The sequence below is a fragment of the Schistocerca americana genome, chromosome 7, assembly GCF_021461395.2.
Source record: "Schistocerca americana isolate TAMUIC-IGC-003095 chromosome 7, iqSchAmer2.1, whole genome shotgun sequence".
In the NCBI taxonomy this organism is placed as follows: Eukaryota; Metazoa; Arthropoda; class Insecta; order Orthoptera; family Acrididae; genus Schistocerca; species Schistocerca americana.
The window spans coordinates 122,870,671-122,898,094 of NC_060125.1; the positions used below are offsets into that span (position 1 = coordinate 122,870,671).

At 45.9% G+C, this 27,424-nt stretch overlaps 1 protein-coding gene across 1 annotated transcript in view; it reads left to right on the top strand.

Moving 5' to 3' along the window:
* The window catches only part of LOC124622650 (myrosinase 1-like), a 94,827-nt gene that overhangs the window by 13,227 nt on the left and 54,176 nt on the right, over positions 1–27,424 (top strand). Inside the window, exons 2-3 of the mRNA XM_047148428.1 lie at positions 8,214–8,347; positions 18,021–18,155. Coding sequence (XP_047004384.1) covers positions 8,240–8,347; positions 18,021–18,155 — 243 coding nt within the window. The 5' untranslated portion in view covers positions 8,214–8,239. The remainder of the gene's footprint in view (positions 1–8,213; positions 8,348–18,020; positions 18,156–27,424) is intronic.

The window sequence follows — 27,424 nt, forward strand, 5'->3', positions numbered from 1 at the left end:
GGCCACTTGTTGCGACTTCTGCAGTACTTGTTAGCAGCAGACACAGTGGCTGCGCCACAGACTGAGACGGCGTGGAGTTTTAAAATTATTTATTGAACTTTCTTTACAATTTCTCCCTCGTCGTCGCTGCCCAGCCGTGCAGATCCCTCCGCCTGGCTGCTGCTGTGTAGATTCTCCCACAATGAGCGCAACGCGCCGCCGCTGTTCGCTCTCGGGAGCCTCAGGCCACCAGTGCTCCGCTGAAGCCAGGATGCCCTGTGGTTGAGGTGAACTCGTCGCCACTCGGCGCCTCAGTACGGCACGCTCACGGAGCCGCGTTGCCGTGAGGTCAGCTGCCGAAGCCTGCTGCACCGGCCGCTGGGAAGCCGTCAGTCGCGATGTCCGGGCGTCAGTCCCTGGCGGCGCCTGTGACCGAGACAGCGCTGTGGCCGGTCCTGCTGGAAGTTCTCGCTGTAGTTAGTCAGCCAAGGTGCCGATCGAACACGGGCCGACCTCCAGAGCTGAAGTCGACATCTGGCGACGAACGGACGACTCCAGCGAGTTGGAACAGACTTCCCGAATCGTCACCTACGAAGATTGAACATTCGGACACGGACCACGTCCGTCCTCAGATCCGAACTGCTTCCTAATGGCTCCTGTCTGTTGCTGCCTGCGCTCCACTATTTATATCCGGCAGGAGGACGTTTTTTACCTTCGGTGGTCGCTTTTTGTTATTACTCCCGCTGTATATTGCAGTGTAACTTATCGTGCTGGCCTCACTTCTCCTTACTCAGCACTCTCCAGGCTTCGCTCGGCGCTCAATCTGTGTGCGTCCTTGTGTCAGCCTGTTGGTAGTCTGCTGCTGTCAGCAAGGCTATCTGTGCCGCGATTACTTCGCAACGCCACAGTCGCCGGCTGCCTCTTTTTTGCCATTCTCCACTGCGTGAAGCAACGCTAACTACATTTGGCCGCAACACAACACTTCACGCAAACCTTCCAAGGAGCAAAAGACATGACAAAGTCTCAATCGTACTACGCATCTAGTCCAGTTCACGTGTACTGCAAACGGATATTTGTTAAAAGAATCCACAACAGTAGGCCAACGAGGGTTCCAAAAGAAACTAGCAAAGTCAATATGTGCTCGTTGCCACGTCGGTTGAGGCTTCGGTCAAGTTGAAAACGTTTGCAACGGCGCGATAGTGTTTCAGCACAAGTGCGACACTGTGACGTCATTTGTTCAGTATGTGCGTCCGTGCCCGGCCTAGGACAGTGGCAACGCGTTAGTTGTTTTGTGCGTACACTTCCCCAGTGTCGTTGGTGGAGCAATCGCAACACATTTTTTGCAACACTTTAGGCATAATCGCACTTGAATGTACAGTCATTTTGCAATAAAACCACATTGTGCTGGACGGAGAGGCTATGTCGACGATCAGAATGTCGGCGCACAAGAGAATTATGAATATTTTTCCCTGAACTGGGTCAAGGAGTACAGATGTAGTCCAACAAAATGTTTAACTCAGAGCCTACTTCTCTGGCCCGTGCAATTTTCCTATAGTGCAGTGGAGAAGTCTATAGAAGTTCAGCGTCCTGTGCATCGATCTGACAACAAGATGCGGCAGTAGCGTCGAACTCAGACTCAGGAACAACAGGAGAGCGACAAGGGGCGTCGGAATTTTCATGCTTCGACGTGGTCCGACACGAAATTTCGTACTGATACTGTGACAATAACAAAGCCCACCGTTCTGACTTATGAGCCGTGTGTGGTGCAACAGGTTTCTACGGATGAAACAAAGACTGAAGTGGCTTATGGTCCGCCACTAGTTAAAACTTACAACCAAACACATAATGATGAAACTTTCTCACGCCATAGATAACAGTGAGCGCTCCCTTCTCGCTTTGGAAGTAGTTACATAGATTTTCGGTCAATAAATTGGAAGCGAAAGCGATTTCCTGTCCTGTGAACCAAATCTGTGCGAGAGTACAGCTCTGTTTCTGTACGTGGAAGCGTCCACTGCCAAAACCGAAGGCTTAGCGGGATCGAAATGAGCAAAGCATCTGTCACTCAAGTAACGCATTTTTTAATTTCTGTAATGCGTTCTGACAATCTTTGGTCCAAACAAAATACACGTTCTTCCGCCACAAACGGTGCAACGGATCTGGGCTGCATTGGGAATAAACCGGATGTAATATGTCAAGTTTGCGAGAATTCACTGTAATTCCGTCACGTTCCGCGGGGCTGGGAGCTCTCAGATGGGCAGCAAATGTGATTGAAGGGGATGATCACCTTGGCCATTTAGAACATGGCCGAAGAACTGGATTTCAGTCTGAAAAAAGGCACATTTGTCCAGGTGGCACTTCAAACCTGCAGCTGATAGCACTCAAAAAAGGGTACGTCCCGGTAGTTTGGACAGAATGGAACTTTTGCAGCAGCGTTGGGATATGGCAGGCGCGGAAGCGCTGCCCGGGTAAACGCACAAAATTTGAACAATTCGACATGTGCGTTGACCTCAGACACTTTCTGAGCCTCCTCATGTAGCGGATTTTGCAAATACGCAAATTGTGTCCTGCAGTGAGCCTGTCCATTAATTCCTCACGTCGAGGCAACGGATAAATAATGACTGTTTGTGGATTCACAGTGGATTTAAAGTCAACAAGAAGGCGAAGTCTTCCAGAAGGCTTCGGTAAGATTACTAAGGGAGAAGCCCATTGACCAGCTTTGACCGGACCAATAACACCAGTCTTGTCTTTCTTTAAGTTCAATTACAGCTGTGCCTTAATTCATGAGGGACGAGATGCGCCCGAAAAAACGTAGGCTACACATAGTCCTTCATAGTTATGTGCACCAAAAAATTATTTTCTCTGCTAAGTCATTCGGAAAATAAATCAGGAAACTTCTCAATCAATTGAGTAACACTTTCTCTTGGGCTGAAAGCAGAAACGGAAAGTACGAAAACAAAACAAATCAAATGAATCTAACACAAAAATATTTTAACAGTCTCGCGAATTCAAAATCGTTAAAGTCACTGTTCTGACGAGAGACTGGAATGTAGCAGACAGACTACATGTACCTAGAACTGGAATGTCGTGATCGTTATAAGCAGTACATTGCATGCAAGATGTTGAGCTCAACTCTTCGTAAGTGGCAGGATTAAGCAATGTAACAGAAGCGCCAGTGTCTAACTGAAGTCGCACACAGCGTCTGGCAATGACTAACTTCACAAACAGTTTCTTTGACTGTAGTTGCACAGCACTTGGGTGGGGTGAAGGCACGTCCTGAATTTGGACACTACTAGAACTGGTAGCTGGGTTAGAAAACACTACATCCACTGAGTCAGAGGTGCTACGCACCTACGAGAGGGGACGTTGGTGGAGTTCTTTATCTGTTGCAAGCACGCAGACTGTACATAACATCGCTTCCAACAAGAGAAGAAAGTCACAGTCCCCAAAGAGTAATTCTGTCTTTTATACGTGCAAAAGCCGTGGGGACATGATTTCGCAGGAGACACACACGTGTTGACTCTTGTCCACTGTGCGGTGGCCGGTTTCCATGCAGTGATCGGTCGCAAGGCCACACCTCTTCTTCACATGGGAGCTACCGCAAAGTTTTCCCCGACACTATCACACGAGCCCTGATGTTCAATAATTTGTAACACTTGTTCAAAAGTAGGATCAAAATGTTTGAGAATTTGTTCACGAAGACTACTGTCTGGCACACTGTACGTAATTGCATCTCGAATCATTGAGTCACTATAGTACTGTCCACAGCTACATTGGAAACAACGTTGTCGCATGAAACCCTGAAGTTCAGTGACTGACTCAAAGCAGGTATGTCTGTTCTAGCTTTTCCCGCAGTCGAAGGAATTCGTTACGAGCTGCAGTAACCTGCACCTGATTCTCGTAATACTTAGTGAGGGCGGAAACTAAATCTTCAAAAACTAGCATCTCCGGCCTACTAGTCAGGAACAATTTCTGAGCGAAGTGGTAAAACTCGTATGCCAGCCGTTGACAAGAAATAAGAACGTTTCACAGAACCTTGCAGTTCATGTGTAGCATAATAGCGCTGAACGCGTACCACTTGTTCCATTCCTCTTGTAGTTCACTGAATGCTCGGAACGGTGGAATGAAACGAGGCGGTGACATACCTGTGGTTGCCTGTTGTGATGCATCAGCGGCTTGTGCGTTAGTGGGAGGTTGGTCCGAAAAAAAGCGTGTTTTTGACAAATTTTTTCTCGGGATGTGTTATACATATCAATGTCAAATTTGGCCAAAATAGTTATTGATATTTCCTCTTCAAACTGGAATTTTTTCGACCGGAAATGCAAAGGCGGGAGTGCCGTCGGAACGAAACAAAATTTCGATGTAGACCTCCACGCGCGGTATGTCACAGGTCAGTCAGCTAGTCTGAAATCAAAACTGAGTTGACGTTAGCGAAGTATATAATATTCTTTAGGAGTTTTACCTCGCTTAAGTTATTTGGACCATAGGAAAAAATGGCGGCCATTTGAAAAAAATTGGGTTTTTTCATCGATTTTTTGACTTCGTCGGATAAATAAAAATATTTATAGTTGATGGATCGGAATAAAAGTGGTACTACTCCTAGACAATTTAGTTAGCTTCCTCCGAAAAAAGAATCATGGCAATCGGTTAAGTAGATTTGATGTTACCATACCGCGCGATAAAAAAAAAGTCATTTCGAGAAAAACGCGTTTGAAGTTTTGACTACATATAAATGCAATATTATGCAACTTACGTTCAATCTGCTAATCCGAGTCCATAAACTAGTCCTTCCTCTTCCTCACAGAGGGCGTTCTGCTCGATTTGGGCCATCCTGCGCTGCTCCAAGGCCGCTCGTACGGCTGGTGACAAGTGGTTTTCGGCCGTTTTAATCCGGTGGTCATCCGAATGCTTGGCGAACTGCTTCGAGAGAGTCCCAGGGTGACGTCCATCGTTGTCATGGTCTTCAGAATTGCTGAATACCCTTCGTTGAAGCTGCTCACAGCCGGGAAAGTTGCATTCTCCACAGTCTTCGCACCAGAATGCAAATGCTTGGGGGCTAACTTGGGTGCAAACTTTCATTCGAATTCTGTGTGTTTCCTCCCAAGCACCGGTACAATAACTCGTCCTCCGAAAGAAAAAAAACTGGTGCGGGAAAAAGGCCGATTTCAGGCAGGTGCATTTTTTTGTTCAACAGCGAATGACAAACATTTCCGTTCCGTATTCGGAAAAACTGTTTCGAGGGGGGGGGGGGGGATTCTAAACCCTTTTATAAATCCAAAAATGCAATTTAAAAAAAATAGATTTTTTGAAGCAATAGATATTAAACATCCTCTTAATGAGCTTGTTGATTGCTATCATCAACTGCGACATTTGGTGGTGAAACTGAACAAGCTGCATTATGTCAAAGTCAGCAGCAAGAGGCGTAGACGCAGGTGGTGTAGGAGGCAGGTTAGAGGTCATTTGTACGAGAGGAGCGCCGCAAAAGATTGTTGTAAGCAATTCAAATGTACAAATAGCGAAAGCTTTGTGGCTAATCTGCAAGAAAGAACACAATCAGTAGCAATACTCCTCTGAAAGAAAAGGGAGAAATATTAGTGACGGGCTGTGATGGAGCAATGAACCGTGAAGGCTGCGTTGGTTCTGTAACCCGTGGTACCAGGTATTGTGTTGGCTACTGTGGGAGCCAGCACCAGCACAGACGAGCGAGGAGAGAAGTCGCGATGGCCGCTGGCAGTACACGGCGCTTTCAAATTAATGGGACATTTTATTTTTAAAAAGAAAAGAAACGTAACTTCTCATTATGAAATGGCTTCCTTCGCCTGGTACACGCAATTGCTACTCTCAGAACGCAGGCTAAGCATCGTCTTCCTGTTACTCAGTACTGATGCTCTCGAAGACTGCGATCGGAGTGTGGCCCGACCAGGGACAGGCGACTGGTCAGGTCAGTGTTGACAGGGGGCGCTGAACTCTCGCCTTCCCACTGACTTCTCGATGCCGCTTCGCGGTGCTGCACTGTTCGGTGATCAGTCGGTGCTTTAGGACCGCCCAGTCACGAGCCCAGGAAGGGCGCTGCAGACGGCGTCATGCTGTTTGCAAAGACACTCACGTCAGTCGTCTGCTACAATACCTCATTAACACTAGATTTCGGAAAGCTTTTCACATGAATGAGCCGAGTACAAATCGCAGCTCAGCCAATGCACTGCCCTTTTACACCTTGTGTACACAATACTACCAACAACCATGTGTGTGAATTTGGCTATCCCTTAACTCTTTTCGTCTCAGTGAAGAACGCGAAATCCCGAAGATTGGCTAAAATTAACAGACGCGCGAAATTTGGCACGGACTTCAATGCGAGATGCCTTTAATAGGTTCGACAACGAAACATTGTCTCGAAATTTGGTAGAAAATCCGAAGAAATTCTAGGTAGTATGCAAAGTACACAAGCGTCAAGACGCAGTCAATACCTTCGCTGCGCAGTGCCGATGGTACTGTTACCGACGACTGTGCCGCTAAAGCGGGGTTATTGAACGCAGTTTTCCGAAATTCCTTCACCAGGGAAGACGAATGGAATATTCCAGAATTTGAAACACGAACAGCTGCTAGCATGAGTTTCTTAGAAGTAGATAACTTACGAGTTGCGAAGCAACTCAAATCGCTTGATACGGGCAGTCTTCAGGTCCAGATTGTATACCGATTAGGTTCCTTTCAGATTACGCTGATACAATAGCTCCCTACTTAGCAATCATATACAACCGCTCGCTCGCCGATAGATCTGTACCTACAGATTGGAAAATTGCGCAGGTCGCACCAGTGTTTAAGAAGGGTAGCAGGAGTAATCCATCGAACTACAGACCTATATCATTGACGTCGGTTTGCAGTAGGGTTTTGGACCATATACTGTATTCAAACATTATGAATCACCTCGAAGGGAACGATCTATTGATACGTAATCAGCATGGTTTCAGAAAACATCATTCTTGTGTGCAACGCAGCTAGCTCTTTATTCGCACGAAGTAATGGCCGCTATCGACAGGGGATCTCAAGTTGATTCAGTATTTCTACATTTCCGGAAATCTTTTGACACCGTTCCTCACAAGCGACTTCTAATCAAGCTGCGGGCCTATGGGGTATCGTCTCAGTTGTGCGACTGGATTCGTGATTTCCTGTCAGGAAGGTCGCAGTTCGTAGTAATAGACGGCAAATCATCGAGTAAAACTGAAGTGATATCAGGTGTTCCCCAGGGAAGCGTCCTGGGACCTCTGCTGTTCCTGATCTATATAAATGACCTGGGTGACAATCTGAGCAGTTCTCTTAGGTTGTTCGCAGATGATTCTGTAATTTGCAGTCTAGTAAGGCCATCCGAAGACCAGTATCAGTCGCAAAGCGATTTACAAAAGATTGCTGTATGGTGTGGCAGGTGGCAGTTGACGCTAAATAACGAAAAGTGTGAGGCGATCCACATGAGTTCCAAAAGAAATCCGTTGGAATTCGATTACTCGATAAATAGTACAATCCTCAAGGTTGTCAATTCAACTAAGTACCTGGGTGTAAAAATTACCAACAACTTCAGTTGGAAAGACCACATAGATAATATTGTGGGGAAGGCGAGCCAAAGGTTGCTTTTCATCGGCAGGACACTTAGAAGATGCAACAAGTCCACTAAAGAGACAGCTTACACTACACTCGTTCGTCCTCTGTTAGAATATTGCTGCGCGGTGTGGGATCCTTACCAGGTGGGATCGACGGAGGACATCGAAAGGGTGCAAAAAAGGGCAGCTCGTTTTGTATTATCACGTAATAGGGGAGAGGGTGTGGCAGGTATGATACGCGAGATGGGATGGAAGTCATTAAAGCAAAGACGTGTTTCGTCGCGGCGAGATCTATTTACGAAATTTGTCACCAACTTTCTCTTCCGAATGCGAAAATATTTTGTTGAGGCCAACCTACATAGGTAGGAATGATCATCAAAATAAAACAAGAGAAATCAGAGCTCGAACAGAAAGGATTAGGTGTTCGTTTTTCTCGCGCGCTGTTCGGGAGTGGAATGGTAGGGAGATAGTATGATTGTGGTTCGATGAACCCTCTGCCAAGCACTTAAATGTGAATTGCAGAGTAATCATGTAGATGTAGATGCATCAGTTTGGTAAAAATAAACAAACACTTTGATATAGATCTTGAAAAATACGTTTTTATTGAAATGACGTTGAGCAAGCTTAAATGTTTGTTTGCCTGTGAAGGAAAGGGAGAGAGCATCTGGGACCACATGTTGCACGAACAGCCTATTTACACGACGGACGGCGCCACCGGCGACGTCGCCTGCGACAGCTACCACAAGTATGAGGAGGACGTGCAGATGCTGAAGGCCATCAACGTGAGTACTGCGCGCCAGCGCACACTTCCGACATTGCCATCCTAGCTCGTTAGATTACAGTGTGGGATTGAGATGAGTTCGTCTAGTTACCTGAAATGGCTTTCTCTTTACTAATCGCCTGCAGATCTGCCAAACTAATACGCTATCTGATCAAATGCATCTCGACACCCCTTATTTAACGTGTATGTGAACACTAAAGATGTAGAGAAGCGGACCTGCCAGTCTAAAAGGAGGTGGGGAGCACTGTGTTCTCAGTAGAGAAGCAGTAACGGTAAGGTGGGTCGATCAGGACAGCTCAGTGACTTGAGCGTGGACTGGTCATGCAGTATCACCTGAGCGACAAATCCATTACGAATATTTCAACCCTTCTAAGGCTACCTAAGTGGATTGTTGGTTATGTGACTGCCAGGTGGAAACGCGACGGAATAATCACAGGTAAGCCAAGACCGGACACACAAAAAGAATGGGCTGCCATCGTCCAGCATCTCATGAGCGACACATGCCTGTACTTAATGTTAAGTGACTCTAGAGGTGGTGTAAAGAGGACGGAAGTGGATAACTGGAAACGAGCAATTTTGAGTGATGAATCTCGCTACACCCTGTGGCAATCTGATGGAAGGATTTGGGCTTGGTGAATAGCTGGAGAACGTTACCTGCCATCACGTCTAGTGCGAAAAGTGGGAACAGAGGAGGTAATGTTACAGATGTGCGAGTTTCTTTCGGTTCCTTTATTGTGCTTAAGAAAGTTCGAAAGGCATAAGGACATCTGGCCTGCCCAGAGTCCCTACCTGAACAACTATGAGATGAGGAATAACATAGATTTTGCTCCAGGCCCCAGTATTGAACTTCACTGCCTTCTCCAGTTTCGGCTCTTGAGGAAGAAAGGGCCTCCCTTCCTCCACAGACTTAAAGACGGCTCACTGAATGTGTCCCCAATAGAGCTGAAGCCGTCATTTAGGCGAAGGGTGGACACACTTCCTATCAGTGTGTGCTAACATGTGTCTGGAGACTTTTGATCAGATGGTGTATGCTACTTTTGGAATGTGTCGTCTGCTAAGTCTTCTCCCAAATAACGCAGACAGGTGAATAATACCATGTTCAAATACTTGGGGGTCAGTACGCCCTTGCGACATTATGCATCCGCACGTGATTCCATCCGGACCACCAAACTGGTCATGCTAGACAATGCTGGCTGTAGCCTCACAAAGCATCAGGTGGGAACTCGTAACGCATTCAGGAACGTAGTCTGACATGACCGTTTTGGTGGCCCAGGTGTTAAGGTGTGGGAAGGTATAATGCTGCGAGGGAGTATTGACCTCCATAGCCTTGAACACAGTATTGTGACCCTGTGCGTCCCATCATTCCCTCCGAAATCAGGAACTATACTTTATCTGCCTTCTCCCTCTCGTATCCAGTACAGCTAACGAAGTTCCCACAACTCCTCAAACACCTGCAAAATGCAGTACAACGCATGAGTACTACCCCACGGGCGTCAAAGCTGACAACGGAATTGTAAGTTTCCATCAGACGCCGACAGCAGTCATACGGGATCCGGCGGTCCCACTGGCGCTCTCGTTCTGAGTCATGCCTACAGTGGCTCTGGACTACGAGCGCTCTCTGCCGCCGCGATATATTGTGGCCAGCGGCAGCCAGACAGTTCAGTCACGCTTGGAGTTTCTTTGATACATGAAGCAATGCAGTTGCCACCCAGTCATGGTTCCGACACCATCGTTCGTCCTTCAGTTCAGAGCATTTCATCCTTGTTGCAGAGAGCTGGACTCTGTTTCTTGCTGCATTATTTATAATGAGTCTCTGTACGCTTGGCTCGCAGTCCCGAACCGTGCGACTGCTACGGTCGCAGGTTCGAATCCTGCCTCGGGCATGGATGTGTGTGATGTCCTTAGGTTAGTTAGGTTTAAGTAGTTCTAAGTTCTAGGGGACTGATAACCACAGCAGTTGAGTCCTATAGTGCTCAGAGCCATTTGAACCATTTTTTTTGTACGCTTGGAGAAATGCAAGTTAAGTATATCTTCTGTTTACTGTGTTAACTTGCTCGCTAATCATTTCTGCTCCTGTCCAGCTTTCCTATGATATTTGCCACACGACTGTGTAGCTCACCTCTCCTAGCCACACAAAGTCGTACTCAGCACAAAATAACTCGTCTCACTTAAACTTGAGTCCCTAAATGATACAGTGGTCCCCACCCTTGAGAATCCTCGTCCGCTACCGCTCCTCTATCATCACGGCTCACTCACCCCCACCCCCCCCCCCCCCCCGTCCCCACCCCCCACCCTGACCATACACACCATTACTAAACACTTCACATTCTTTTCCATCGGTATTTAAATAGCCTTCTAGACCTTTCTCTCATCACCGAAATCCAGCCTTCTTCCAACCATAGCCTACCCTATCCATCCTATTCCATAGAAGGCTCCAACCCACGCTTCCTTTGTCAAGCTGACATCCCATTCCTCTCCTAACACCTGCATCTCACTTACCAGTTCCTTCCCAAATAGACATCCAGTTACATTTTTCCATAAAACATCCTCGCCAATACTTACCACATCCCAGTCCACACCCACAGTTTCCAGGGGCCTATGTTCCACTGTCCTCACGATGAGGAAATGTTAATCTCATCAATCATTTAATCATAAATTGGGCATCGGGTTTTCTGCCGGTAATCCGCGTCGTAGTTACACGATAATCTTCAGCAGGTCCTTACTGGGACAGCACCTGATGAAGATTGCGAGTTACACGATCGAAATATCATGCAAGTACGACACAGATTAAAGGCAGAAAACCCGTTTTTCCGAGATGACAACGCCGTCCTGGCAAAACCTGAAAGCCTACTATAAAGACGAACTCCAATGGCTGAAGAGCGATAATTTAGCCGCTGCCAGTCCGCTGCGGTTAGAGGAAATGTACGAGCAGCCTTCAAACCTCTACTAGGTGATGCGTCCCAACAGTCACTCCAACGGAAATCCCGTAGGTTCACCTCTTCGTGCAACCAGTGGTACCTTCCATCCAGCCTGTAGAAACGCAGGACATTTCACCCGAGTTTTCAGTCCTCGATACTTATACCTCACCACCCGCAGACGTCCTGTTCACCCAACTAAAACAATACAATAACTTGCATCAAAGCCCAATCGAAAGCTACCCTCGAACTCCCACCTACCAACCGTCCAAAAGAAAGCCCACAATTGAGCAGATCTACTAAATCTACTAACGAGCCGAATAAGACGTGTAGACTCCCCGGCTACCTAACAGACCCTGAGCCGACCAGTACTCGCCTATACAAACGTTACATAGATCTCCGTCCTACGTTTTACCACTCCTTCCAAATCATCGAGCAACTTGCACTCCGCCTTGCGTTCCATATCTCTTCGCCCTCGGCCATTCGTATCTGGTACCCGCTTATTAAGTTCCATCACGGCCGAAAACCAATGTCGCCAGACGTCAGCGTAACATAAACTTAAAAGCTTTTGCAATCCAGTGGCTTTTCTATCTCACTTTGTAATTCGGTCACTATGACAAAAGAACACGTACGTCACACTGTTCATATTTCAGTCCAGGTTCAGTGATATTGCAGTGAATCCATGAGCTCAATAATGTTTCGTACTTCAGTAAAAATAAGGCCCTTTGCATCGAGAGATAATGGAACGATTTCAGATACGGTGGGGATAAATGGTGGTAGCTTAAAAAACTGCGTCTCACGCACGATACTGCCAATAGCTCCAAAAAAGTCTTTATGAACATCAAAACAGCATCTGCTGCATACACTGGCATCACAGTCCAAATGATAAAGTTTATTATTGACTAACTCTGCCTGCATTAAGAGATACCTTCAACATCTCCTTGATCGTAACCGTCTTCCTTGAGTCGTGGAAACATGGAACTGCCAAGCCAATACACGAGATGGACGCTACTACAGCAACCTCTAACTCCCCATTTGTGTTCTTCCGGCGCTATCCATGACCGGAGAATGTATGGCCCAAGACCCGAAAACCACTATTTCAGTACAGATAAACTATCAGACGAATACCAATTTCCAAAACTACAGCAGCACAGCATCTGCTCAAATAAAAACAACAGCCGGTCTGAAAATAACCATGGATAGATCAGAACCGACAGTCAGGTTATTTTAGATTTAGAACATCCTTTGACCGTGTCGACTCAGATATTTCACTTGGGAAACTTAGGAGCAGAAACTTTTCTCTACTATTACTGTAATGATTTCACTCGTACCTGACGTCTTGCCAACAATGCCCAATTTCTGCGCAGATCAATTTGAAGCCAGCTACAGACAATGTCAGTACTGACCTGTGTGTATAATGAATATTAGTATAGAATATAGGGTTAAGACTCAATCGATTCAAAACGCTAGCGGACCTGCTTGCTCATTCTAGGCTCATGAGCTCGAAGTATCTGGAATCCCTACTATCTTTAAACTTAAATCGGATAAATATAAATTCCTCTCACTCAGCAAAACTCTATGAACAATAGCAGATGAAAATCTAAATTGGGCTGAGCACACAGCTACAATGTGCAAGAAGGCACCAGCATATCTGCATGCCCTACAAAAACTTAACAGATCCTCCCCTTTCAACCTAGAAAGCGTGTAAAACCTACTAAGGCAAGCAAAATACACTCCTGGAAATTGAAATAAGAACACCGTGAATTCACTGTCCCAGGAAGGGGAAACTTTATTGACACATTCCTGGGGTCAGATACATCACATGATCACACTGACAGAACCACAGGCACATAGACACAGGCAACAGAGCATGCACAATGTCGGCACTAGTACAGTGTATATCCACCTTTCGCAGCAATGCAGGCTACTATTCTCCCATGGAGACGATCGTAGAGATGCTGGATGTAGTCCTGTGGAACGGCTTGCCATGCCATTTCCACCTGGCGCCTCAGTTGGACCAGCGTTCGTGCTGGACGTGCAGACCGCGTGAGACGACGCTTCATCCAGTCCCAAACATGCTCAATGGGGGACAGATCCGGAGATCTTGCTGGCCAGGGTAGTTGACTTACACCTTCTAGAGCACGTTGGGTGCCACGGGATACATGTGGACGTGCATTGTCCTGTTGGAACAGCAAGTTCCCTTGCCGGTCTAGGAATGGTAGAACGATGGGTTCGATGACGGATCGTCCCCTCGACGATCACCAGTGGTGTACGGCCAGTGTAGGAGATCGCTCCCCACACCATGATGCCGGGTGTTGGCCCTGTGTGCCTCGGTCGTATGCAGTCCTGATTGTGGCGCTCACCTGCACGGCGCCAAACACGCATACGACCATCATTGGCACAAAGGCAGAAGCGACTCTCATCGCTGAAGACGACACGTCTCCATTCGTCCCTCCATTCACGCCTGTCGCGACACCACTGGAGGCGGGCTGCACGATGTTGGGGCGTGAGCGGAAGACGGCCTAACGGTGTGCGGGACCGTAGCCCAGCTTCATGGAGACGGTTGCGAATGGTCCTCGCCGATACCCCAGGAGCAACAGTGTCCCTAATTTGCTGGGAAGTGGCGGTGCGGTCCCCTACGGCACTGCGTAGGATCCTACGGTCTTGGCGTGCATCCGTGCGTCGCTGCGGTCCGGTCCCAGGTCGACGGGCACGTGCACCTTCCGCCGACCACTGGCGACAACATCGATGTACTGTGGAGACCTCACGCCCCACGTGTTGAGCAATTCGGCGGTACGTCCACCCGGCCTCCCGCATGCCCACTATACGCCCTCGCTCAAAGTCCGTCAACTGCACATACGGTTCACGTCCACGCTGTCGCGGCATGCTACCAGTGTTAAAGACTGCGATGGAGCTCCGTATGCCACGGCAAACTGGCTGACACTGACGGCGGCGGTGCACAAATGCTGCGCAGCTAGCGCCATTCGACGGTCAACACCGCGGTTCCTGGTGTGTCCGCTGTGCCGTGCGTGTGATCATTGCTTGTACAGCCCTCTCTCAGTGTCTGGAGCAAGTATGGTGGGTCTGACACACCGGTGTCAATGTGTTCTTTTTTCCATATCCAGGAGTGTAGCTCGATAAAACTTGGACCATACATAGAACGTACTAGTATAGTACAGTACAGAAGGTAACTGGAAGAAATACACAATGAGACGAACTGAAATGACACATTCATTCTAAGACTGTAATTACACTGAAGTCGCAGTGATTAGTGATGGTCCCCTGGACATTAGAGAAGGTGGGATACGATTCTTAATTGAGTATGTGACTGCCAGGGGTGGCGAAGCAAGCTATGCAACGAGGTCCCACGTCCGCCTCAAGGTTGGTAAACACTTGTTATGATAGGGAGTAGCATTCCTCCACAAGCTTCGTAGACGACCGCTGGATGTCCATTCGTGCAAGTAGCGTGCTTCAGTACGTCTCCCCAGCACACCCCACACGTGGTCGGTGGGATACAAGTTGGGGAAACAAACAGTACAGTCCATTCGTCGAATATCCTCCACCTGTGCCACTCGATTCGGTCGCGCATTTTTGTCCCTATAAACGAAGTCGGTGACGAATACATCTCTCCAAACACGCAAATGGGAAAGGAATACAGTGTCATAATAACGCAGACAGGTGAATGGTACCGTGTTCAAATACTTCGGGGTCAGTACGCCCTTGCGACATTATGCATCCTCACATGATCCCATCTGGACCACCAAACTGGTCGTGCTAGACAATGCTGGCTGTGCCCTCACAAAGCGTCAGGTGGGAACTCGTAACGCACTCAGGAACGTGGCCCAGGTGTTAAGGTGTGGGAAGGTATAATGCTGCGAGGGAGTATTGACCTCCATAGCCTTGAACACGGTATTGTGACCCTGTATCCCTCACCCATGTGCGTCCAATCAGAGATGCATTCGGCCCTCACTTCATTTTTATAGATGACAATGTTCAGCCGCGTCGAAAACTGTAGATGGAGAATCTCTTGGAATGAGAGGATGTCTACATCTACATCCACACTCCGCAAGCCACCCGACGGTGTGTGGCGGAGGGTAATTTGAGTACCTCAATCGGTTCTCTCTTCTACTCCAGTCTCGTATTGTTCGTGGAAAGAAAGATTGTCGGTATGCCTCCGTGTGAGCTCTAATCTCTCTGATTTTATCCACATGGTCTCTTCGCGAGATATACGTAGGAGGGAGCAATTTACTACTTGACTCCTCAGTGAGGGTATGTTCTCGAAACAAAAGCCCGTACCGAGCTACTGAGCATCTCTCTTGCAGAGTCATCCACTGGAGTTTATTTGTCATCTCCATAACGCTTTCGCGATTACTAAATGATCCTGTAATGAAGCGCGCTGCTCTCCGTTGGATCTTCTGTATCTCCTCTATCAACCCTATCTGGCACGGATCCCACACTGGTAAGCAGTATTCAAACAGTGGGCTAACAAGTGTACTGTAACCTACTTCCTTTGTTTTAGGATTGCATTTCCTTAGGATTCTTCCAATGAATCTCAGTCTGGCATCTGCTTTACCGACGATCAATTTTAAATCACTCTTAATGCCTACTCCCAGATAATTTATGGAATTAACTGCATCCAGTTGCTGACCTGCTATATTGTAGCTAAATGATAAGGGATCTTTCTATGTATTCGTAGCTCATTACACTTGTCTACATTGAGATTCAATTGCCATTCCCTGCTTACCATGCGTCAATTCGCTGCAGATCATCCTGCATTTCAGTACAATTTTCCATTGTTATAATCTCTCGATATACCACAGCATCATCCGCAAAAAGCCTCAGTGAACTTCTGATGTTATCCACAAGGTCATTTATATATAATGCTAATAGCAACGGTCCTACGACACTCCCCTGCGGCACACCTGAAATCACTCTTACTTCGGAAGACTTCTCTCCATTGAGAATGACATGACGAATGTACTGGCCTACCCATTCCCCCGAGTTAAATCCCTTCGAGGACATGTGCGATTCGCTGTGGAAGACGCATTGCAACACGTTCCACATGTTCCAACAACCGTCCGGCAGTTAACCGCGCTGTTCAGAAGAACTCGTCACCAGCCTTGTAGTGAACATGGGGCCACGTTGCAGAGTACGCAGTGCAGTCAGTGGTGGTCGCACACGCTATTAAGAACACTGTATAACATTTCGTAATGTCCAAGAACCTATCATGAGAGACGGTGACTTCAGTGAAACTGTTTTCTATAAATGAAACCATCATTTCTCTTCGTCTCTTTGTGTGTTTCTTTCAGTTTCCTCCAGTACTACACTGTAGCAGTTGTTCCTGTGTATGGTCCAAGTTTCTTACAGCTAAGTTACTTTGCAGTACCACGTCATGAAAAAGTTACTTTCCTCCTTCAGTTCTGCACGTCAGTGTAAATTGAAACGCTGGTACTTCAGCTGTTGATTACAGCTGTAGTATCCTGCGATGTCTTTCTCAGGAAAACTGAGGGCGCTTAGAAATGACGCTGAGCGCCTGTGTGTGGCAGGTGTGTAAGGGTCGACTTTTTGATCTCATTCTGTAACAGGAGCTCGAGGTGAGCCGCCGCAGAGCACTCGCTCACAAACATTCCTCCTCGCTGCCGCCCCCAGAGCTCCACTTCCCCTGGCCTACGCAAGAGCACGTTGCCTGCTCACCCAGCGTGAAGCAGATCGAACCAGAGGGCCTTTCAACCTAAGCCTCTGGACGCTTCGAGCCCAAAGGCGAGAGTTATGCGGCAAGCGCCGTTCGGCACATCATACACAGCTATCCTGGCTGCGTCTGGTCTGGCATTTTGCCAACGTAAAAAAAAACCTCAAATCCTTTCTCAACCTTGATTCTGTTGCCTGAATCAAACAACAGGAACAACTGTTCACATCAAAGCAATATCCCTTCCACCTGACTCCTTCATTCAGCCGGCTTTTACAACAATTCCCTCTCAATAACAGGAACCCGACACTTGAACTATCTCCCTCACTATATTAGAAAACTATATGACATCTGCTTCAACAGACGATTAATAACATACGTATTGAATCAGCAATAATGTCTGGCTTTGCCCTGTACGCTCCTCTTACCCCATAGCACGGAGTACCTTTCTTTCCCAAAAAAATATTTACCATTTCCCAGAGCCCTTGAGTGCTCCGACTAAATTTCTACCCCTTTGAATTCTCCCTATCAGAGAAATATCAGTTTTGACAACCATAAGTGTATTGTGTACCTGCTACTACCTCTACTATTGTTACTATTACTATTACTATTAGCAGCAGCAGTACCATTAGCTGTCTGCTCTTAATACTGTTTTCCTCTTATCGTTAGATATATATATATATATATATATATATATATATATATATATATATATATATATATATATTATATATTATATATACATTTTTAGTACTATTACTACCAGCTTATTACCATTTATGATATTAAAATAATTTTACTTTTCTTAGTAACTCTAATGTAATGACTGCTGTGTGAGTAAGTCCCCGGTACGATGTAAAAGGGGTGTGAAGGCGCTACTCTCGTTAACTTAAATAAAAAATAGAAGAAATAAATAAACTATTTTCTAGCTGTTCTATATCACGGCAGAGTATTCAGAAAGTGTATGACGTCTCTCCGGCTCCTGGGGCAAAACACGTCGAAAGAGGCAGACGAGGTACTTTATTTGTTTGTTAAAATTTCTCTTTTTCTTTTTTTTATATCTCATGCCCCAGGCTACCGCGTACCGGTTCTCCATCTCGTGGCCACGCGTGCTACCCAAGGGCGACCTCAGCGTCATCAACCAGGCAGGCATTGATTACTACAACAACCTCATCAACGAGCTGCTGGCCAACGGAATTCAACCTGTGGTAAGGAACAGCCACTTTTTTCTCATAATGGATCACTCCTGAATGACTGTCAAGTTCCGAAATATACCACAGCATTGCTAGTTATTATTTCACTGTACGTTCTGCCCTCGTCGAATATTTTAATAGATACAACCAAGTACCGGGTGATCAAAAAGTCAGTATAAATTTGAAAACTTAATAAACCACGGAATAACGTAGATAGAGAGGTAAAAATTGACACACATGCTTGGAATGACATGGGGTTTTATTAGAACAAAAAACAAAAAAAAAAGTTCACAAAATGTCCTACAGATGGCACTGGACAGCAAAACTGCTACCGTGACGGGTGAGAGGTACGCCGATATGCTACAGAATCGCATCATCCCCAGCCTGGCTCATAAACACGTGCTGGAACGTACGATGTTTATGCAGGATGGCTCTCCACCCCATATTGCTAGAATCGTGAAAGATCTCTTTCGCTCGTTGTTTGATGATGATCGTGTGCTCAGCCACCACTTTCGTCATGCTTGGCCTCCCAGGTCCCCAGACCTAGTCCGTGCGATTATTGGCTCTGGGATTGCCTGAAGTCGCAAGTGTATCGTGATCGACCGACATCTGTAGCGAAGCTGAAAGACAACATCCGACGCCAATGCCTCACCATAACGCTGGACATGCTTTACAGTGCTGTTCACAATATTATTCCTCGACTACAGCTATTGTTCAGGAATGATGGTGGACATATTGAGCATTTCCTGTAAAGAACATCATCTTTGCTTTGTCTTACTTTGTTATGCTAATTATTGCTATTCTGATCAGATGAAGCGCCATCTGTTGCAATTTTTTGAACTTTTCTATTTTTTTGGTTCTAATAAAACCCCATGCCATTGAAAGGATGTGAGTCAATTTGTACCTCTCTATCTACATTATTCCGTGATTTATTCAGTTTTCAAATTTATACTGACTTTTTGATCACTCGGTATGTACGCCAAGTAAGGCAATTTTCATCCAGTACGCTTTTGGGACTGATATCGGTCCTCCATAAGCCGTGAAGTATTCGAAAGCATTATGTGATGTTGTTGCACACAACATTCCTCTGCACAATATTCTTCGATGGTAGACATAATAAGAGTTGTCAGAATAGCCCCGAATCCTACTGTGTGCTGTACGTCACTAAGAGCAACAACTTTTAGTATGCTTGTCCAATAGTTTAACCCGTTTGGAAATTGTGCACAAATTATCATTTTTATTTCTGTTTGTAAAACTGAATGGCGCTAGGAGTACTCATAAAATTGTACTTATCACCTCGGTAAATAAAGCTGTAGGATTAATACGTTTGTGTGTTTGCAGTCAGGTAGAAGTCTGCATTCGTGGTACACAGTGAAACCCCTTGCCGCGGAACCGCATCACGTCGGTAGACGAGCCAAAGCGAAGTTGTGCAACCTATTGACACAGTGCAGCATTCTACAATAGTTAATGCACTTTCTGCATTTGAAAAGGAGGAACGCCACTCTAACAATTCGTGCTGACGTGGTTATCATCGTATCAGACAAGTGTTAAGTTGAGCCTTTCTGGTACAATAAAACTAAGTGCCGGACCGAGACTCGAACTCGGGACAAGTGAAGATTAGAAGGTGGGGTACGAGGTACTGGAGGAAGTGAAGCTGTCAGTACGGTTCGTGAGTCGTGCTTAGGTAGTTCAGTTGGTAGAACACTTGCCCGCGAAAGGCATAGGTCCCGAATTTCTAGCATCGGTCCAGCACCAAGTTTTAATCTGCCACGGAGTTTCACATCAGCGCACACTGCGCTGCGAAGTGAAAATTTCATTCTGGAAACATCTACACCGTTTCAATCTGCCAGGGAGTTTCATGTCAGTGCACACTTCGCTGCAGAGTGAAAATTTCATTCTGGAATTGTTAAGTTGGCGCTGATGTTTCGACTGTGGTCAAACAAATATGGATGACGATGCCGGAGGGACAAATAATGTCTACGTGGAAAACCGAAAATCGCAAGACACACTGTTGCTCGAAGACTGGTACATCATAGTCTAAGCGAGTGTGGGAAAAGTGTAAAATAGTTATGGATCAGTTTTCAGTATCTTTCCCGACATTTTGTTCATTAAATAGGTCGCTGTCTGCTACGAGGACATGCTGAAAAGCAATGACTCCTAATATTTCATGCGAAAACCCTTTAAGCTTGTTCAATAAAACAAGCGTTACCAGTTGTTGAAAATACCGCTACAGTTGTAAAGTATTTTATTATCACACGACCGGTTTCGGGTTCTTATAAGCCCATCTTCAGATGTCGTAACTTGGTTCTGTGACACCCGAGCGCCGCAGTGGACGTGTACGAGGCGCGGTATGCTATCTACGAGCACAGCGTATGGTGGCTGAAGATGGGCATATAAGAGCCCGAAACTGGTCGTGTGATAATAAAAGAACTTCACAACTGTAGCAGTATTTTGAACATCTGGTATAATACTCAGTTGCAGATGTTCCTTCAACACGGTTGTTTGTAAAACTGTAACACCCCACCCGTCACTTATCTGGTTTTGGCGTGTGTTCACCCCAGTTAATTGACTAACAGATCAACAGAGAGTGCAAAACTTCCGCAATATCGGATAACGCAAAGAAAGTAATAAGGCCCTGTGACTCCTGATTGAACTGCGGTGGCAGTGTTGACATTAATTGATTCAGAATTGATCACTTTTAATTAAAAAGAGGTGCACGTAGATGTTATATGCAGCTATTGAACCCCAGATGCAAATGTTGAACATAAAATTAATTAAGAAAGTGACTTGGGATTTCAACTACTTGATTGAAAACAGATGCAGTCGATTATCACAAATTAATTTTAACTCACGACCTTCAATCATCACATTACATGACTCTCCTACCAGGCAGTGGTAATAAATTGCATTTGCGTGGAGTAAAGCTCGATAACTCACAAGCAATTCCTATCGACTGACCCAGGCGCAATGCGAAGCGCAAGAAGAATTCTACAGTACACGTCCCATGAACCCTCGTGGAAACTTTGCCAACGTCATCCGAGAAATTAATCAGTGGCTGGTGGAGGCGCAATATCACTGAATACAGCGTGGCGGAGCGGCGTCGGTGTGTGGACGTCGGCCGACCTCGTGGTGCTGCAAGGCTGCGCTCGTCTATTCACTCCTAGCTATCTTGCTCAGTACATAGCTGAACCAAAACTTTCTATCTCCAAGCTCAATCGTTCCATTTGTTAAGTCCTAAACTGCAAAGATGCTCACTCTTCCTCAGGCAAGCTGAGTAAAGAACGCCAAGTCCGCACTCTAGGCAAGCTGGGAACGGAAGACCTCTACTGACACTTCTGCCAGTCCGCTCTTCGCCTTGGTTTCCCCTCCAGCAAAATCGCTTACGCCAATTGCAACACAAGTCGCGTTAATTATGCATCGCTTCCCAGCGCCGACCAATGCCTGCTCTGGGAAGAACAAATTCCCCCAAAATTTCCCTTCCTCTCAACTTCTGCTATTTAGCTCCTCCCAAGCCATCCATCAAGGTTAGCGTCTGCACAAAACACCAAGTTTTCCGGAATTCTGATTCCCAGGAGAGTACTTCAAATTCCATGGTCCTACGTTCCCATCGGAGGCCGGCGTATTTCATGCTGTCGCTCTTCACCTGATTTACTTCAGGCTCTGTGGACCGTGAATTCAGCGTGAAGTTGCTGTAGTCACGAACACGCATATTTTGACCTCTGTTGACCGCTCCACCATAGCTTTGCGCGGCTTTGTCGCATGTTTCACAGAAAATGGGACGCCGGACATTTATCAACAGGCATACAAGTTCTCCGTCTGTTTCTCGATACACCAGCATGGAGTCGCGGTCAACCACCCACTCACTGTCACTCATCTTAAGGCGGCTGGAGGCCACGCACTGTTACCACTTTCTCAGAGCTTGAGCCGCCCTAAGCTGCCTATTGTTGCTTCCCTTAGCCGCTCCCCCAGCCGGCCATGGTCAACTCTAAATCCTTTCCTGGGGTAAACTAGCATCCAGTAAATCGACTCGTTTCCTCAAAGTTTTCATGTCATGTGAATTATTTTAAAACCATCACCTGACATTAATTATTCCAATACGTCCATACCATACCCTCTACAAGATGCATTGTGCCTTGTCAGTCATTTTGTTCAGCCCTACTGTTCGCTCAACGAGAGTTTGGTGATCTTTAATGACTTCATGTAAGGGGCATAGTTCTTGCCATCTTACAAAACAAATGTTATTAACGTTCTAAGTCTTTATTCTTCAGGTCTGCATATTTATTTCTCAGCAGAGTCATCCTGGCAAGGAACACATTACTCCCAACGAGGGACCAGTTTATTAATACCGTCACTGCAGAATGTTTCACACAGTTGACGGAGCCAGAACCTCACCTCTGCTTGCGCTGCTTCATCACTATCAAAGTGAAGTCCTCGAAGGTCTTCTTTTAAGTTTTGAAAGCAGATGAAAATAGGATGCGGCCAAATCAGGACCGTATGCAGGGCGACCGATGACAGTGAACCCAAAGCATTGCATTGTTGTAGTTGTCACACCGCTCGTGTGGGATCTAGCTTTGTCATGCTAAAGGAGAGTGTTCTCCGTGTATGGACGAACTCTTCGAACTTTGTGCTTTTAGTATTCTGGGGGTCTCGTAGTTCCTTGCAGAGTTTATGCTGTAGGTACGAATGTCAAATCCGGCACACCTTGAACATCTTTGGAGCATGACTGCCTGCTGATGGCGCCATGATTTTGTTTTTGTTTCTTTTTTTTGGCGTCGGTGATCCTTTGTGAGGGAACTCCATTGCTGCTCTTTTGTTTTTGGTGTGAAAATGAGGAACCCAGCTTTCATCACAATGTTGTAAAGGTGCCCATAATCCTCACTCTCAAAACGAAAAACAATTTGTTGGCACATGTTTTGAATCTCCCACTTTTTATATCGGGTATTCGGGGCAGCCACTTACCTGTACCGCAGTTCTGCAGAGATGGCCAGTGCACACTCTCAGTTACCTGAGAGCCGTGTCTGTGTTATCCGACGATTTTCTCTGATGTATTCATCAACCCGATTCCGATGAGTCTCGTCGGTTGTCGTAAGCCTGTCGTCTGAGCAGTATCACACACGTTGAGGTCAGCACCATCGTTCCCTTCATTACGAACAAAAACAACCAACGTCGCACGCTACTGGTGTCGACACAATCATCACCGTACACAGTTTTCATTCTTCTACGGATTTCCATTGGAGGCACGTTTCCCGCTCTCAGAAGCTCGCTTACAGCACGTTGTCTCTGATGCAGTGACGCAGTTACATTACACACCGCTATATAACACACTATAATCCGGAGTCCTCTTGCGGGAGAGGGTTGCAACTTGTGTCAGTGAAGCGAGAAAGTCGACCGGGCCGATAAATATGCATAAGACGTAATACCTCGGCAGGTATTGACAACAGAATAAAAGATTGGGAGCCATTACTTATGAGCGCGCCCTAGTAAAATAGGGAAATGCAGACACTTATCCAAAGAGCCATAAGACCCGAGACAGCACCGGAAATGTAGCAGTTGTGTCAGGACAGTGCAGTTGACTTGTCTAACCACCTAATCACCGTGGATGAATCCTGCTTGTATTGCTGTCATCCTGAGGACAACGAACAAAGCAAACAGTATAAACATGTCGAGTCGAGTCACCATTGCAGTGAATGCCCGACCATCATCGGCAAGGTGCTGTTATGCGTCTTTCGGGACTGTCGTGGAGTGATGCTAACAGATTTTGCTTGTAAATACCAAACAGTGATAGGCGCGTACTATCTAAATCTCCTGACGAGGGTACGTGAAGCTGTTAACACCAAAAGTCGCGGGAAGCTCTCTAAGGGGGTGTTTGTTGGTTGGTTGGTCGGACAGGGGAAGGGGACAGAACGGTGACGTCACCGGTCCCATTCGATTAGGGAAGGATGGGAAAGGAACTCAGCCGTGCCCTTTCAAAGGAACCATCCCGGCATTTGCCGGAAACTATTTAAGGAAATCACGGAAAACCTAACTCAGGATTGTCGGACGTGAATGAGAGTCCAGTATGCTATCCACTGTACCTCACTCGGTGGGGTGTTTGTGATCCACAAAAACGCCCCGGCGCATTCCGCACATGCTGATTCTGGCGGCTAGCAAAGTTTTCCTCATTGTCCGTATTCCCAAGAAATGGTACAGAATACTTTCTTCATCTTTCCTCGGATGAAGAAACTGTTGCGTGGCAGGTATATTCAAAATGATAACGAAGCGATTTTTTATTTTCTTGAACAATCTAAATGCAAACTTCAACAGCCAACGCCTCCGTCCTTGGGAAAAATGTCGCACATGGAAGGGTGAGTTTTTAGATAACGCGTAATACCAAGTTTCGCTCTTGTAGCTTGACTTTTTCGAGGTGATAAGTAAAACCCTATGACTGCTCCTCGTTAAACGAAATACATTCAGTTATCAGTATTGTATTTCACTGCAGACATAATTGAATTTGTAACACTGTTCTTTATTTTTGTAAAACCTGTACAAACAGTGGGTTCGTGGTGTGGGTTCCTGTAATCATGTCCTAGTTCGTGAACCACGTGCAACGTATGAGTGGCCAAGTAAGTGGTCCCGACAGTCAGGATACCAGTTACTTTGGAATAAGGCTGGGCATCTCGGACATATTCTGAGTCGTGGTCACCTTTGAGCTCATACGTCAAAGACTACCAAATCCACCGATTAGTCCCTCAACCGTTAGGGGTAAAACCCAATGGGACTCGGGGCAAGTAAGGCCAGCAACCTGCTTCCCTAGTTCTTTAAATATGATGCTGGCAACAATCAGAGCAAAATGCCTCGGACCTTTGGAGGTGACGGAGTCCCACCTCTAACTGACAAACAAGGGACTCCTAAGATACGACTTGGCAAACAAATGGTAATGAGATGGGGAGCTATTAATATCAATGGGGGCTACTCTGGGAAGAAGGTAGAGCTGGTAGAGGCTGCAAGTAAGATGGGGCTGGACGTTTCAACTGTTAATGACATTCGGGTAAGGGGTGAGAAAGAAGAGGAAGTGGGAGAATACAAGGTTTACCTGTCAGGAGCCAAAGCAGGAACAGCACAATGGGGTGTAGGGCTTTACTTCAGGAAAGAAATGGAACCCAGCGTAGTTGCAATATGGTATGTAAACGAACGACTGATGTGGATAGATTTGACAGTGTCTAGCAAGAAAATTAGGATTGTGTCAGTATATTCGCATTGTGAAGGGACAGATCAAGATAAGATGGATAGTTTTTATGAGGCACTCAGTGACGTAGTTGTTAGAGTAAAGGACAAGGACAGTGTTCTGCTCATGGGTGATTTTAATGCCAGGATTGGAAATCGAACAGAAGGGTATGAAAAGGTTAGGGGTAAATTTGGAAAATTTGGAGAGGATATGGAGGCCAACAGGAACGGGAAGCAACTCTTGGATTTCTGTGCCAGTATGGGCTTAGTAATCACAAACTCCTTTTTTAAACATAAGAACATTCACCGGTATACTTGGGAAGGCAGGGGAACCAGATCTGTCATTGACTATATAATAACAGATCAAGAATTCAGGAAGGCTGTGAGGGACACACGTGTATTCAGGGGGTTCTTTGATGACACTGATCATTGTTTAATCTGCAGTGAAATTGGGATTGTGAGGCCGAAAGTGCAGGAGGTCAGGTCCATATGTAGGAGGATAAGAGTGGAGAAACTTCAGGACAAGGAAATCAGGCACAAGTACATAACAGCGATATCAGAAAGGTACCAGTTAGTTGAATGTAGTCAATTACAGTCATTGCAAAAGGTATGGACAAGGTACAGTGGCACAGTACTAGAAGTGGCTAAAGAATGTCTTGGAACAGTAGTGTGTAAAAGTAGGATGAAGCAAACAGCTTGGTGGAATGACACAGTCAAGGCAACCTGTAAAAGGAAAAAGAAGGCGTATCAAAAATGGCTACATACTAGAACTCAGGTAGACAGAGAAAGTTATGTTGAAGAAAGAAACAAAGCCAAACAGATAATTGCAGCATCCAAGAAGAAATCTTGGGAAGACTTTGGAAACAGGTTGGAGACTATTGGTCAAGCGCGCTGGAAAACCATTCTGTAGTGTAATTAGTGGTCTTCGAAAAGGAGGTAAGAAGGAAATAATAAGTATTTTGGACAGGTCAGGAAAACTGCTGGTGAATCCGTGGATGCCTTGGGCAGATGGAGGGAATATTTTGAAGAGTTGCTCAATGTAGGTGAAAATGCGATCAGTAACGTTTCAGATTTCGAGGTAGAATGGGATAGGAATGATGATGGAAATAGGATCACATTTGAGGAAGTGGAGAAAATGGTCAATAGATTGCAGTGCAATAAAGCAGCTGGGGTGGATGAAATTAAGTCGGAACTCATCAAATACAGTGGAATGTCAGGTCTTAAATGGCTACACAGGTAATTGAAATGGCGTGGGATTCGGGACAGGTTCCATCAGACTGGACAAAAGCAGTAATCACACCAATCTTTAAACATGGAAACAGAAAATATTGTAACAACTACAGAGGTATCTCTTTAATCAGCGTTGTGGGTAAAATCTTCTCAGGTATTGTTGAAAGTATTAGTTGAGGACCAATTGGATGAAAATCAGTGTGGGTTTAGGCCTCTTAGAGGTTGTCAGGACCAGATCTTTAGCTTTCGGCAAATAATGGAGAAGTGTTATGAGTGGAACAGGGAATTGTATATATGCTTTATAGATCTAGAAAAGGCATATGACCGGGTTCCTAGGAGGAAGTTATTGTCTGTTCTACGAGATTATGGAATAGGAGGCAAACTTTTGCAAGCAATTAAAGGTCTTTACATGGATAGTCAGTCAGCAATTAGAGTTGACGGTAAACTGAGTTCATGGTTCAGAGTAGTTTCAGGGGTAAGACAAGGCTGCAACCTGTCTCCACTGCTGTTCATATTATTTATGGATCATATGTTGAAAACAATAGACTGGCTGGGTGAGATTAAGATATGTGAACACAAAATAAGCAGTCTTGCATATGCAGATGACTTAGTTGTGATGGCAGATTCGATTGAAAGTTTGGAAAGTAATATTTCAGAGTTAGATCAGGAATGTAAGGACTATGTTATGAAGATTAGCATCTCCAAAACGAAAGTAATGTCAGTGGGAAAGAAATATAAACGGATTGAGTGTCAAATAGGAGGAACAAAGTTAGAACAGGTGGACGGTTTCAAGTACTTAGGATGCATATTCTCACAGGACGGCAAAATAGTGAAAGAACTGGAAGCGAGGT